This window comes from Saimiri boliviensis, chromosome 21, assembly GCF_048565385.1.
Source record: "Saimiri boliviensis isolate mSaiBol1 chromosome 21, mSaiBol1.pri, whole genome shotgun sequence".
NCBI lineage: Eukaryota > Metazoa > Chordata > Mammalia > Primates > Cebidae > Saimiri > Saimiri boliviensis.
This window is the reverse complement of record NC_133469.1, coordinates 11,008,303-11,023,647: the sequence shown is the minus strand read 5'-3', so window position 1 is coordinate 11,023,647 and position 15,345 is coordinate 11,008,303. Positions and strand designations below refer to the sequence as shown.

Here is a 15,345-nt window from a genome sequence, read left to right as displayed (position 1 = left end):
GTGCAGACAAAATAAAGACTTTTCTTCCAAGTGTTATGGGCAAAGGAAGGCGACAGGAGTGTGACAAGAAGCACACCAGAGGGAGGAACTCTGGGGGAAAAGCAGGGACATATGTGGACAGTGAGGAAGAGAATGCAGGTGCAGGACAGGCACTAACTGAGCTGACAGCAGGAGTGGGCTTGGGGGAAGACACCACTCACTGCTCCCCAGGACTGAGGGAGGAGACAGTGACATTCAGGAAGCCACAGTGACCTTCTGACATGGAGGAAGCAGGAGGCAGCAGATGACAGAGTCATGTGCAGACGCGGGACTGGGGCTGTCACCATGGGACAGAGCCAGGCAGCACCACAGGACAGGCAGGCAGCCCCAGAGCTAGTGAGGCCCACTAAGGCCAGAGTATGGCCGCCAGACAGCCCGGGCTGCAGACTGTCGGCCTCTCTGAGGCTCAGATGGCCAGGGGCTGCCAAGCCAGGCACAGGGTCTATGTGAGAAGAGAACCTAGAGAATAAGAAAGGACAGAGCAGAAAGGGTCCAGGTCAGGGAGGCATGGGCCAGGCAGAGGTGTGGGGCTGGGGTCACCGAGATCTTGGTGGCCAGGTGGCTCTGCGGAACAGGGAGGATCTGGCATCAGCTCTTGGTGCAGCTGAATTTAACAGCAGACAGTTTTGTGTAAGTGAGGCAGCAGTGCCCAGCACAGGGTCCCCCACACCAATGGCAGTGACTCCTGCCTCCTGCAGGCATTTCTGGTCTGGCCCCTCCCGCATGACTCCGGGCACATCACTTCACTTCTCAGCCCCTCACTTGTAGTACATAGCTCTATTAATGACTGGCTCATGGAGTTGCCGAGTGAACAAGGACAGAATGTGTGGGTATGATTTCATGGATGAGAGCAGGAATGAGTACCTGGAATGCCCAAGGCCAGCCCATAGCCACCGATATGTGGCTATGATTCCAACAGCCAGTGTCATGTTGGATAGCAAAGAGAACGGGAAGAAACTCTCTGACCACTGGGAGAGCCTAGACATGAACCACACCCCCTGCAATTGTCCCCACAGCTGGAAATGAAGTCACAGCAGGACTCAAAAGGTCACAGGGAAGGGGAGCGTACAATCGCTGGCAGAAATGTACCTTAATGAGCGTGGGGGTGGGCTTGGCGGTGGGGACAGTGGTTCCATTGGTGAGGTTGGGAGGCAGCAGAGGCGGGGGAGGCAGAGGAGGCTGCTCTGCCAGGAAAAGCATTTCTCCGGAATCTGGGCCCATCGGAAGTTGAGACACAACCTGAGACGGAAAAAGGGAAGTGAGGACATGGCCACCTCCAGGTAGGGTGTGCCCAGCCTGCCCAGCCTGCACAGGGCCCTCAGTTGCCATCACTATCAGAGAGGAAATGGCGGGCAGAGACCAGGGAAGAGCAACCCCAGAGAGAAGGCAGTGAAAAGTTCACAGAACTGAATATACTCAAGAAAAGCAGGCTGCTCCGAATAAATGAATACAGAATGGGCCTGTTGGGCCCGTGAGGTTTGCAATCCCACTGCAAGGCAGCTGTGGCCAGTGTTGTCCTCCACCTGACCTCTGGCTGCTGGAGACCAGCCATTGCCCACATCTCCCACAAGCAGGAGCTCAAGCAGCCAGCATCTGAGCCACTAGGGTAGCGCCCCCTCCCCACACCCGGGCTTCCCTGTGCAGAGCAGGAGGCAACCCTGGCCCAGAAGGGAGACCTTACTCAGGGCAGCCCCAGCACTGAGTAAGCTGGAGAGCTGGGGAAGCATCTGGAAGCAACACTCACCTGGGTGGGGGATGCAGAGGTGGCACTGGGCAGTGGTTCGCTGACTCGTGCCTCCAGGGGTGACGGCACAGAGCCCTGGGACTCATGGCTGGCAGGCTGCTCGGGGGATAAGGCATCGCTGCTGTCCTCATCGAAGGAAGAGCTGTCTGCTACTTTGGGATAGTTCACCTGGCCCACTGAAACCCAAAGCTTCCATGAGACTCCACCCCCAGCCCAGTGCACAGGTGAGCAGGGACAGGCCGTGCTCACCGGCCACAGGCAGAGTGCCTGGCCCAGAGCCCACGTGCCCTGTGAAGCAGGCAAGCCAAGGGAGACTAGCAGCCAACCTGCTTTCCTGGTCTGAAAAAGCTCTGGTCATCATCATGACCCTGCAAGAGAAGCCAGGAAAGGCCTCCTAGGCCATCAGAGTGACCTCATGGGCTGAACAAATGCCTCCTGTAGCCTCTTGCTTATAACTCTATACTGTGCTTAGTCTTCAAAGCCAAATTTTCCCTCCCTCCCTTGCTCCTCCCTGGGAGACCTGGGCTACCTTTCCACCTCAACCATTTCCCTGTTGCTAAAGGTACAATGTTTCTTTATCCCATGCTGCACAAAACTCTCTTCTTCCCCCATGATGCTTACAGATGGTACAGTGAGGGCTCTGAGCCTGCTAACGATGGACCCAAAGAGCTTGGACAACAGCCCTGTGAGTTAGCTGAATTCCCCAGAGGCCAGGAACAGACGAAGGAGCCTGGCTCTGGGCTTTGGATGGAGAGTATCCCAGAAAGGGGATGCCTGCCTGCACAGGTGAAATAGAGGAGGTGTGGGGACCTCCTCTAGAGGCCAGTGGCTCCCAGAGACCCAAAGCCTGGGCAGCAGGGTCACCAGAAGAAAACAATGCTGGCTGTAACTGCCCTGGCCTGACCCACAGCCAAGCTCTGGATGGCTGTGAGTGCATGTCCTCCTGAGGCCAAGTGGGAAGCAGAGACAGGGGAAGAGGGCGCAGCACAGAGCTGCTGTTCCACGGGGTCCCAGTGGGCAGGAGGAACAGAGGCAAGGAGGCTATTTCAGGACTCACTGTCACAGCCACCGGCTAAGCACTGTCATGGGAAGAGATAGAGGTGGCAGGTTCTGAGCTGAACTGTTCATGCAGAAAGCACTGAGGCAGTGGTGAAGGCAGAGGTGAGCTGCCACCCAAGCTGGGGAGGTGTGCTGTGTGGGAAGACCCCAGATAAGAGGAACAACAGCTCAGGCTGGGTTTGTCCACGCAGTAACTCTCCTAGCAGCTCTTCCCCTCCAGGGCCAGGGCCAGGACTTGAGGCTCTCTCCTCCCTTGGGACCTGGGAAGGACACATCTGAGCATCTTTCTTACTGGCGACTATGCTGGTGTCTGCTCCTCTCTCCCCTTATCTGTCCCAGCAGAACCAAGTACGCAACACAGAACAGGGCTGGTTGACCACGTGTACTTCATGCTGGACATACGGCTAGATTTCCCCACAATCTCCTACTCCCAGCCAGAGCACCTGCTTTGGGATAGCAGCCCCATGGCGGCCACTACTGACAACGGCGAGCCAGGGTGGAGGAACTATAGCTTCCATCAGATCAGTCCAAGCCAAGGAAGCCGCTGGCCATACTGAGGAAGACCCAGGGCTGGTACAGGCCAGGGTCACTAGACTCTCTCTCCACTCACAGTCACATGCTGGTAGAAACATGGGGTCCCTGCCCTCCGGGTATTTATGGTCCAGCTGCCTTGGAGCTCCGTGAATGCTCTGCTACAGAGAAAACACAGAAGCTAAGGGCACACTGAGGAGAGACTCAGGGAAGACTTCCTGGAGGAGAGAGCTTAAAGTGAACCTTTAAGATAACTGAGGGGCCTGGAGAAGGGTGGGGTGGGGAGCTTACATGTATGGGAAAGACCCCAACCCCCCGTCACCCCTTTTCTCAGGCCTCAGAACGGTTCCCTCCCCCTACTCCCACTGCCCACTTCCTTGCCTCTCATCTGAGCCAAACTTCCTTCCCAGCTTTGCCTCTCCTCCTATCTGAGCCAAACCTCCACCTCAGTGGGGTTCAATTTCCTCCTCCTCTTCCTCTGAAGCTACCTATCCTCCCTTCTCCCTGACTCTTTCCTCTCAGCCCCAAAACCTACTCCATTGCACCCAGCCTAAAACCCCTCCTTAACCCAGCACCTGCCTGTTTTCCTTTTCCACAGAACTACTGAGCAAATGAACTACATTTGCCATCACCACCTCCTTACCTCCTACTCAACCATACAATCCGGTTTTTGCTGGCAAATGTTCCGTGCTCTTTAAAGTCCCCAACAATCATCCTATTGCCAAACTCCTCAAACAAACAAGCTGTGTTTAGCCAGGCCTCCAGGCCACTGCCCATGCTGCTCCCTCTGACTGGGATGTCCCTCTGCACCTTTTCCACTCGGCAAACTCTAATCTAGCCTCCAGACTGTGCCCAAATATGCTACACTGTGTGTGGGTACTTCCCCGGTCACCAACACCTGCCCCCATCCCTGAGAGAAGTCCTTCTGCTGAGCACCCACTGCACTGACACACACATATCCATTGTTACACACTGTCCATTAGAGCAACTGCCAGCTGGTCTGCAACAAGTATTATTGCTGACAACAGCAACCATTGTGAGTCTCTCTAGGTGCCAAGGACCATGCTGGGCCCTTTATATCCATCAATATGTGTGATCCTGCAAGCAATCCCACAAGCCAGGTAACTCAGAGACAATATCACAGGGCCATACCATTCCTACTATGCAGTACAGGCAGCACACTGGGAACCAGACTCAGAACTGAGTTGTTTATACATCAGTCTTCTTGTATCAGACCCATGTGAATTCTTTGAGGGCACAAGTCATATTTTATTCATCCCTGTGACATCAGGACTTGACACAGGGCCTGGCATCAGACTGTGGCTGGCTGCAGCATCCAGAACTGGCTTGGCCCATACATTGGCCTATAACTGGGGCTGCTGAGAAACACACAGAGGAAAGCATGGAGATGAGGCAGGACGGATGCCAGGGACAATTCGTAAATTCTAAGGGCTACTGTGCCAACATGGGAAGAGGGTTCCTCAGGGCCCAGGGTGTGCCAGCCTCCAGGAGGGTGGCTGCAATGCAGAGGATGCCCTAGAAACTGCCAGACGCCTCTAATCAGGGCCCAAGGCCTAACTCAGCATGCCTTGGGGGTCTGCTGCAGTGCTTCCTCTCTGCTCAAAACTAAAACTCATTGTTAGAGGAAACCCTGAGCCTCTTTCTCTGAAGGCACAGCTGCCTCAGGTGGGGTAGGCACGTGCTGTCTTGTCAGGGATCAGATCCTGGGCCCACTGCAGTGAAGGAGACATGTCTGTACCGACTATCATCAAAATCTAAGTGTAGGATAATAAATACATTTGTTTTTTGTCCCCAATTCTCATCACAGAGCAGCTAAAACCCTTGGAATTTCCTTAAGGTCAGGAGTGTCTTCTGTTATGTGTAACAAGCCCCTTTCCACAACACCTGAGCTAATGCTAATGCGATGATCTGGGAGAGACTAAGGATTGGGCCAGTCACTAGAAAGCCAAGTGATCAGAGGATCAGAGGACTGGAAATTTCAGCGCCATCCACCAACTCACCAACCTCCAGGAAAGTGGGGGTGGGTACATGGGACACGTAGGGTGGGGCTTTGATATCAAGCTCTATAAGAACTCTTGGGTAACAGGATTTGATGAGTTTCTCTAGCTACTGGGAGGGTGGAGGCTCGGAGTGGACAGGGAAGTTCCAGTATCACTGCTCCCTATGGCACCCTGCTACACTGTGCTACCCATCCCTCCCTCTGGCTGTTCCTCTGCATCCTTTATAATAAATCAGCAAATGTAAGTGAAGTGTTTCCCTGAGTTCTGTGAGCCATCCTAGCAGATTATCAAGCAAGGAGAGGGTATGGGAACCCCAATTTATAGCTAGTTGGTTAAAAGCAAATGAAAAATAACCTGGGGCTTGGGATCAGCATGGGAAGTGAGGCTAAGTCTTATGTGACTGAGATCTCAACCTGTGGAATCTGATGCTATCTCCAGGTAAATGGAATCTGAAATGAATTGGAGGACACCAGCTGGTGTCCAATGGAGAACTGCTTGGCATGCGGGGAAACACCATGCCAGAACACCAACACCAGAAGTACTCTGTACTGAGTGTGAACAGAGAGAAAAGAGGCTTTTCCCCTTTACACTAAAGGAATCAAGTTTAAACCCATGAATGTGCCAAGAGGTCCTGCACTCACTGGACTGTGCTCACTGCTCCCACCTTTTTTTTTTTTTTTTTTTTTTGAGAAAGGGTCTTACTCTGTCGCCCAAGCTAGAGTGCAGTGGCACAATCATAGCTCACTATGGCCTTAAACTGTTGGACTCAAGTGATCTTCCCACCTCAGCCTCCTGAGCAGCTGGGACTACAGGTGTGTGCCACTACACCCAGCTAATTCTTTGATTTTTTTGTAGAGATGGGTCTCCCTATATTGCCCAGACTGGTCTCAAACTCCTGGGGTCAAGTCATCCTCCCGCCTCAGACTACCAAATCACCAAGGACCTGGCCTCCACCTCTCGCCTTGACACTCCCTTCCAAGGGCCTTCTTATCAGGTACTAGGGTTGTTCCCTGCAGCACTGTCCTCTCCTCCCTTGTCCCACTCCCTCCCACATGCTTTCATGAATTTCTGCTCATCCTTCAACCCCAGGCTTGGCTGTAACCTCCTCTGACAGCTGTACCCTCCTGATGCCACCAGGCTGGGTGACTCTACTCCGAATTTCCTGAGTACCCTGTGCTCCCTCCAACACAGCTTCTCTGTCTTGTCTATTTACCTGCCTGTTTTCTGCTCCTAGGAGTGAGCTCCATAAGGACAGAGAACTTGGTCTGCCCTGTGGGGCTCTGGTCTTAGCACCTAGCACACTGTTTGGGTCCATCGATACCTGTTGAGTGAAATATCGTGGAAAGGGCCTGTCTCCAAGAAGAGATTTCACTAATAAAAATAAGCAGTATGGCATAGATTTCTAATTCCTGGCATCTCCACATGTTCACACACACTGATCCTGACATCTATCTACTCTGTGAAAGAGAAAACAGCCCCTGAGTTGACAGAGAAAGAAAGTGAACAGAGCAAGGCCTCTCTGTCACTTACTACTGATTGTTGTATGTCCCTGTTTCCTAACACAATGGGCACTATTCCAAGCTTGTATGAGGCTCTAAAACTCTATGCCTTGGTTCTCCCAAGACTAAGCAGGGAGTCAAAGATTAAGAAGCCAAGATCCTCAGCCCAATTCTGCTTCAGCCTGGCACTCCCTTCCCTTCTGCACCTTGGCTGCCTTTCTCACAGGGGGGCTGGGTCCTCCTCACCAATGATGGCTTCTTTCAGGCTGGACTCCACAGGAAGGATGTTCTTCTCTACCAGCTCCATGGGGCCAGGCCTCTGTGCAATCTTCTCGTTGAGGTCATCGGCTAGTCTGGCTCTCTTCAGCTTCAGCTGCTTGGCCTGGAGGGATGGCTCAGCTGAGGTCTCTGCCCGTGGGAGAGAAAGGGGTGCAGGAAGATCTATGAGTGGACATGGTTCTGCCCTGGGAACTCCAGAGCAGCTCTCCTTCCCCCTGGGCAAGAGTAGATACTGTGAGAACAGAAAGTATATCCCAAGCAGAGAAGAGTGGCCTGGCTTGAAGTTTTACAAAGAGAAGGGATTCACACTGTGACCAGGCAGTGCATAGTCACACACAACTATAACCACAAGATGTTCTGAGGTGGAACTATAGAATGGAAGAAGCACCAGATGACAGAATGGTCTCCACTCTCCCTCAAACTTGCTGTGTTACTGGGGCAATTCATCTGTCTACTCTGGGTTTTAGCGCCTTCGTCTGCAAAATGTGGGATTCAGACTAGGAAAGTTCTCTTCCAGCCCAAAAACAGATTAAAACTAGACAAATGGCTGGACATGGTGGCTCATGCTTATAATCCTAGCACTTTGGGAGGCCAAGGTGGGTGGATCACCAGAGATCAGGAGTTCAAAACCAGCTTGATCAACATGGCAAAACCCCGTCTCTACTAAAAATACAAAAATTAGCCAGACTTGGTGGCGTGTGGCTGTAGTCCTAGCTACTCAGAAGGCTGAGACAAAAGAATTGCTTGAACCTGGGAGGCCGAGGCTGCAGTGAGCCAAGATCATGCCACTGCACTCCAGCCTGAGCGAAAGAGCAAGACTCCATTTCAAAAAACAAAACAAAACAAAAACTAGACAAATAAGTAAATATATTTATGCTGATTCCAGGAGCCAAAACCTTTTCTTCATTAAAAATGTGGAAAGACTTGTACAGCTGGGGCCAGATAGGTACATTTAGAATGATCTTAGCTGGAGCATGGTATATCACACACACTCAAGTGAATGCCAAGTAAATAACTAACTGAATGAATGAATACAAAAAAATAAGTAAGTGTATTTTAAAAACAGATTTTAGGTCGGGCATGGTGGCTTGCGCCTATAAACGCAATGACAGAGTAAGACTCTGTCTCAAATGAAACAGAACGGATATTGGGAGAGAGAAGTGATCTCACACCAAGGGATGGTGAGACCCTGGAGAACAGGCCAAGCCAAACCAAGATCATGTAACTGGGAATCTGGAGATTCCCTTGCATCAGTGGCAGCTACCATGGCAGCTGTCGTACTGTGTTAAGGCTCTGGCTCACCCACTGCCAACAGAAATGGGAGAAGAAAGGAGGAGGAAGGAAGTGGGTGGTACAGTGGTCAGAACACACAGTGAGAACTGGATTTAGATGAAAAGGCAATTCCAATCTCCACACCTTCCAAAATGTGCATCCTGACCAGCTCCGATCTCTCCGGCCGGGAACGAATCTTCCGTTTGAGATAGTCCTCTGTCTACAGAAAAAACACAGCAAAAAACTCTCAAATCTAGGTCACAAGCTTAGGGCAAGGACAGGGCGAGAAGAGCAGCCTGGGCCGTGGTGGCTGCTGAGTACCCCTGCAGTCCCCACAACCTAACTTGGTGACTGCAGGGTTCTGAGGCAAGAGACCCAGGGGGAGCACATCAAAATCCAACTGCACCTGCCCAAGGCACCACCTTCAAGCCCATTTGTCTCTCGGAGGTGGGATTGACAACGTATCTATCAAAAACTATGCGCCGGGTGCAATGGCTCACGCCTGTAATCCCAACACTTTGAGAGGACGAGGGGGGTGGATCATGAGGTCAGGAGATCAAGACCATCCTGGCTAACATGGTGAAACCTTATCTCTACCAAAGATACAAAAAATTAGCAGGGTGTGGTGGCATGCGCCTGTAGTCCTAGCTACTCAGAAGGCCGAGGCAGGAGAATCGCTTGAACCTGGGAGGTGGAGGTTCAGTGAGCAAAGACTGCACCATTACATTCCAGCCTGGATGACAGAGTGACACTCCATCTTAAAACAAACAAACAAACAAAAACCCCCAAAGCTATTACTCTTACTACCATAAAAGTAATATATGTCCATCAAAGAAAATTTAGAAAACCAGAAAGAAAAATAACAATAAAAAAGACTTTAACCGGCTGGGCGCGGTGGCTCAAGCCTGTAATCCCAGCACTTTGGGAGGCCGAGGCGGGTGGATCACGAGGTCAAGAGATCGAGACCATCCTGGTCAACATGGTGAAACCCCGTCTCTACTAAAAATACAAAAAATTAGCTGGGCATGGTGGCGTGTGCCTGTAATCCCAGCTACTCGGGAGGCTGAGGCAGGAGAATTGCCTGAACCCAGGAGGCAGAGGTTGCGGTGAGCCGAGATCGCGCCATTGCACTCCAGCCTGGGTAACAAGAGCGAAACTCCCTCTCATAAAAAAAAAAAAGACTTTAACCAGTCACTGTTAGTATTTTCAGATATGTGTTCCTAGTTTTTCTTCCATGCAGAAAACAGGCTTAGCTTTGCAGAGCTGTAATCATGCTGAATAAGATTTCATATTCTGTTTCAAAAAATGTAACACTGGGCTGGGCGTGGTGGCTCACGCCTGTAATCCCAGCACTTTGGAAGGCCAAGGCAGGTGGATACCTGAGGTCAGGAGTTCAAGACCAGTCTGGCCAATGTGGTAAAACTCCGTCTCTACTAAAAATACAAAAATTAGTTGAGCATGGTGGCAGGTGTCTGTAATCACAGCTATTCTAGAGGCTGAGGCAGGAGAATCACTTGAACCCAGGACGCAGAGGTTACAGTGAGCCGAGATTGCACCATCGCACTCTAGCCTAGGCAACAAGAACCAAACTCCAGGCCGGGCGCCGTGGCTCAAGCCTGTAATCCCAGCACTTTGGGAGGCCGAGACGGGTGGATCACGAGGTCAAGAGATCAAGACCATCCTGGTCAACATGGTGAAACCCCGTCTCTACTAAAAATACAAAAAATTAGCTGGGCATGGTGGCGCGTGCCTGTAATCCCAGCTACTCAGGAGGCTGAGGCAGGAGAATTGCCTGAACCCAGGAGGCGGAGGTTGCGGTGAGCCGAGATCGCGCCATTGCATCCCAGCCTGGGTAACAAGAGCGAAACTCCGTCTCAAAAAAAAAAAAAAAAAAAAAAAAAAAAAGAACCAAACTCCATTGCAAAAAATAAACACATAAAAATAAATGTAACATTTCATGGTTTCAAGAGCATTTTCTATTCATTTTGAACGGCTGCCAAACGGAATACTAATTTTGATACATGTATCAAAGTTCTAGTTCCTCAAAGTCCAATGTCCTAATTTCTGCATTTATGAGACTCTGTAGAAACTAAACCAGTCCCTCAACAATCACAGAGCCACCCACCAAATGGGGCTAATTATAATATATATGTTATCCCTGATATGACTCTAGAGTCTGTGCATCAACATTTTCAAACCACGGAACATTCGTGGATCAAGACCAGCACAGGCCACAGAACACTAGGAAATGAAGTCTCAGAGAACATTATATATAGTAAAGGTCAAGATTGGGGGGAGGGGGGGGGAAAAAGACTTGTTCTCACCCTAGCCATCTGCTGTCTTGGTGATCTGGCTGGGCAGCTCTATGCTAGCCTAGGCCTGGCTGAGCTCTCCAGGAGATGGTTTAAAGTGGCTGTGGGCTCTGGGTCTGTCACCCCATGTGCTGAGCACAAGTACTGCCTCAGCTGCAGCAGAGAGTGGCAGAGCAGGTGGCAGGTGCCACAAGTCTTCACAGACAATAGTGGGAGGCATATTCTCCAAGCCATCTGAAGCTCTGAACAACGGCTGTGACGGAGGGAGAATACAGTACCACTGCATTCTGGTTTGGGAAACACATGGAGAAGCTAGCAGGGTGGCATACCCTCCTGGAGCAGGCACAGAAGCTCCTTGCCTCTTCCCACACACCTATGCATCTCTTCCACCTGGCTGTTCCTGAGCTGAATCCTTTATAACAAATACTAAACATATTAATGATGCCAAATGGCTGAAACCTGACTACTTAGAAACTACTCTGGACTGATTCAGAAGGTACAAGGTCTCCGATGGAAAACCAGAGAACTTTTGGTGAAGAATTTGAAGATAGGAATTTTGCAACTGGTTAATCATTAGAGGCATTCATGACCACTGAAGCACATTTGTGTCTAAGAAAACTGAGGGAAAAAAATCAGTTTGGCCAAGTACAGTGGTGCATGCCTATACAACTCAGTTATTCAGGAGGTCAAGGCAGAAGGATTGCTTGAGCCCTGGAGTTGGAAGTAGTCAGCCTGGGCAACATAACAAGATCCCATCTCTAAAATTACAAAAAAAGCAAAGCAAAGCAATCAGTTGTGCAAATACAATAGCATCTCAGAGCCCCTCAGGTGTGATCCTGACACAGCCAAAGCCATGGTGGATGCTTTCCCACCACGTGGAGCTGCCTACTCAGCGCACACAGATGTGGGTAGTCGGTTCCAACACCACAAAAAGAAATGAAATTTCTCTTGAGTATGAGCTGATATTGCTGCATCTTATTCATCTGAAAGTATGAGATGCAAAAGTAGCAGCTTTTCAAAGCTTTTAAGCTTTTAGAATTAAGCAAATTCTATTATAACCAATCCAATATATTCATTTTTCATATCTCAACTTAGAGAATTTTTAGTACATGCGTAAATATGGAAGCAGTTACTGTGATGTGAAAGTCATTTGTGAATAAATGTGCATGGTAAGCAAATTGAATCTTATGGTTACCGTGTATTAGGAAACATAAAATCATTTTGCTTAAAAAAAAAAAAAAAATCCAGGATCCATAGACAAAGGTTTAAGTCCCAGCTTTGCCACTTACTGGCTGGACAAATAAGTTAACTTCTCTTAGCTGCATCTATAAAATGAGGATAATACCACCTAATTCATAAGAGTTGATGTGAGAATAAACAAGAAACAGATACAACCTCTCACATAAAGGTGCTCAATAAAACAGACTCTTCTAATCAGCTCTATCCATTCCTGCCTATTTGAGAAGCAGTCAAAGAAATGGTGCCCAGTCTTCTGTCTGAATAGGAGCACTGGCAATGCCAATCCTTCCTGTCCCATACTGTACTCTCCAGTGCTCTCAGCAACCTAACTACTGCTGCTTGTCACTGCTTTGGCTCCCAGTACCCATGACCTCATTCTTCCCACTTACTTTAAGAATTAATCATGATTTTTTGGGTTTTTTTTTTTTTCTTCTTCTTCTTCTTGAGACAGAATCCTGCTCAGTCACCCAGGCTGGAGTGCAGTGGCACAATCTTGGCTCATTGCAACCTCCACCTCCCAGGCTCAAGTCCCTCTCCTGCCTCAGCCTTCCAAGTAGCTGAGATTACAGGTCTCCACCACCATGCCCAGCTAATTTTTTTTTTTTTTTTTTTTTTTTTTTTTGCATTCTTAGTAGATACAGGGTTTCACCATATTGGCCAGGCTGGTCTTGAACTCCTGACCTCAGGTGATCCACCCGCCTCAGTCACCCAAAGTGCTGGGATTACAGGCATGAGCCACTGCACCTTGCCTAACCATGATTTTCTAGGGGGAAATAAACGAAAGTTAAAAAAAAAAAAAAAAAAAAAAGTCTTAGAGGTAAATATTTCTGAGACTCTAGAATAGCTGTAAGGCCGGGCACAGTGGTTCATACCTATAGTCCCAGCACTTTAGGAGGCCAAGGCAGGCAGATCACTTGAAGCCAAGAGTTCAAGACCAGCCTGGTCAACATGGCAAAACCCTGTCTCTACTAAAAATACAAAAATCAGCCAGGGGTGGTAGTGCATGCCTGTAGTCCCAGCTACCTGGGAGGCTGAGGTAGGAGAATCGCTTGAATCTGGGAGGCGGAGGCTGCAGTTAGCTGAGATCACGCCATTGCACTCCAACCTGTGTGATAGAGCGAGACTCCATCTCAAAAAATAAAGTAAAATAAAATAGCTGTAGATCTTTAAGGAGCCACAGTCTATGATCTACTTAGGGAGAATATCTTCCCATGATTTTATGTGAAAGGAAAAAAGTAAAGGGAGTGGGAGGGGGAAGTAAGTTGTAGCAACTTCCCCATCTCTACCCACATTGGGCAGCAGAATATTCCCCAGGCGCCCCAGGGAACTGAAACTGAGAGCCGGGATGGGGATGCAAGTAAGGTTCGGCAGCAGAAAACTTGTGTTTGGAGTGTTGGCCAGTTTCTGCTTTCTGCAACGGTCAAGTGGACATCTGGGCAGATGGAGACCAGGGAGGTTTCCTGCCCCTTGGAATGCCCACCTTGTGAGGTGTGGGCGGTGTAAACCTGGACTTGGGAAGCTTTTCCATTGGCTAATGTTTGTGTCCCAACATCTACAAAAGGTTAAGTGGAATTAAAAATGGGGAAATACTAGTGGTCTCCAAATCACTCCAAAATTCAGGGAAGGAAAACTGGGGCTTCACTCCATATCCTTGAATGTACTAAAGGAGAAACCTCATCTCAACCATATTCCATATAATCAACATGGGAGGTGGATGGGAGAAGGGATGAAGTAGGAGAAGCAGAGCTTTCCATTTAGAACTATGAGGCTAAGGCTGGCCCTAGAGTCCAGCAGGCTCTGGCCTCACAGTTCTATGAAAAGCTCTAAATAGAAATATAACCAGCAATGCAATGAGCTCTGAAAAATGCTCTTCAGGAGTTATGAGGGGGAAAAAAGGTACCTTACCCTGGCCCGCTCCAAGCTCCTTCTCTGCTCATGAAATGCAGCTGGACTTTTCAAAGCTGTTGAGAAAAGAAACGTAAAGAATTACCTGCAAGCAAAGCATCATGTCTAGTGCTACAATATTGAGTAGAGAAGGCATCTTAAATTCACGTTACTGTTAGTAGTACTATAAATATCACTGAAGTGAAGGCAATGACACCTGGGTAAGCATGTATTTTTATGGTTTAGCTACCCCTAATTCAAACAGTTTTGGTAGAAACCAATATATGATTCCTAATGGGAACTATCACTGCCTAAGCTTGGGCTGTATAAAGTGCACCCATGGTATGCAACTGTAACAAATACTCTAACCCATGGCTGGACCGTCAGCCACAAAGCCCCCATCAGCCAGGCCTCCAAGGACACCTGTAGGCCTCACGTTATTCTCAGGAGACTGGCACACAGGAAGGGGCATAGATGCATGCCAGGTCAACCTTACTTCCGCAACCTCATGAGGAATCATAAAGTGGCCAAACTCTTTCAATGGGACAGTTTAAAATAAAAAAGATATATGTCCACTCGGTGCTATTTCCTTTTACACGGCACCTGATATTTATAGTGCTGCTAAAATTAACTTGAATTTCATCTCTAAGAACTAAAAGAGCTCCAAGGCAATTGTACGTGAAGGAACACACACAACCGACAGCTGACAAGAAGGGCTCAGCTCTATTCTGGGGATACCACACAAAGACCACAAGTCTTGACTTCTGCAAACAATGCTCAGGTGGCAAGACCAAACCAAGGGCCTCCAGAAAGGCTGCACCATGAATGGAGGGTCTGACTCCTTTTGTCAAAAATTTGGCTGTAAGGACAAATAACAACTTAAGACACTTTGAGGATGAGGGAAAGACCTGACTCACTTCAAGTAGGGAACAGTGGCAATAGGAGAGAAATTTATAAGACTGTGGTCAGTTTCACTTCTGCTGCTCTAGAATTTCCAAAGAGCTGTGAAACTGTGAGCAGAGATAACTTTTATGAGGCTGCTGGCTGTGGTAGGAGTGCAGGGTTAAGGAGCTGCTAAAAGTAGCACTAGAGCATAGATAGGACCCTATCCTGCCTGGGCCTTTGTGCTTCTTCCTCCCCGCTCCTCCCTCCCCTCAGTGGGGGGCTGGCCCTCAGCAACAGCAGTCCCAGCAGAAAGCTTCAAAGGTCCAGCAGTATTTATTTTTAAAAAAATTCTGTGTATCTTAGGATAAAAGAGAAACCAGTCTTAAAAGCACTACTGAGATCCCACCTTCTAACAGCAGGGGGAGCTCTAAATTTAACAAACAACATCAAAGAAAAACCAGCACAAGTTACCTCCCCAACCCACCTGAGCACTATCCAGGCTTTCCTACTTCTTATATGGTCAGGTCGTGGGCATTTCAGTGGATGAACATACACCCCGGCACCTGCTTCTACTGTGTATA

The 15,345-nt window shown here is 49.1% G+C and overlaps 1 protein-coding gene across 7 annotated transcripts in view; it reads right to left on the bottom strand.

The window, feature by feature from the left end:
- The window catches only part of MRTFA (myocardin related transcription factor A), a 217,819-nt gene that overhangs the window by 12,231 nt on the left and 190,243 nt on the right, over window positions 1–15,345 (bottom strand). For all 7 annotated transcript variants that reach the window (XM_074391145.1, XM_074391146.1, XM_003932842.4 and 4 more), the window contains 5 exons: window positions 13,901–13,956; window positions 8,589–8,664; window positions 7,140–7,301; window positions 1,784–1,959; window positions 1,129–1,278 (listed from right to left, as the gene is read on the bottom strand). In XM_074391145.1, the coding sequence (XP_074247246.1) occupies window positions 1,129–1,278; window positions 1,784–1,959; window positions 7,140–7,301; window positions 8,589–8,664; window positions 13,901–13,956 (620 nt within the window). The remainder of the gene's footprint in view (window positions 1–1,128; window positions 1,279–1,783; window positions 1,960–7,139; window positions 7,302–8,588; window positions 8,665–13,900; window positions 13,957–15,345) is intronic.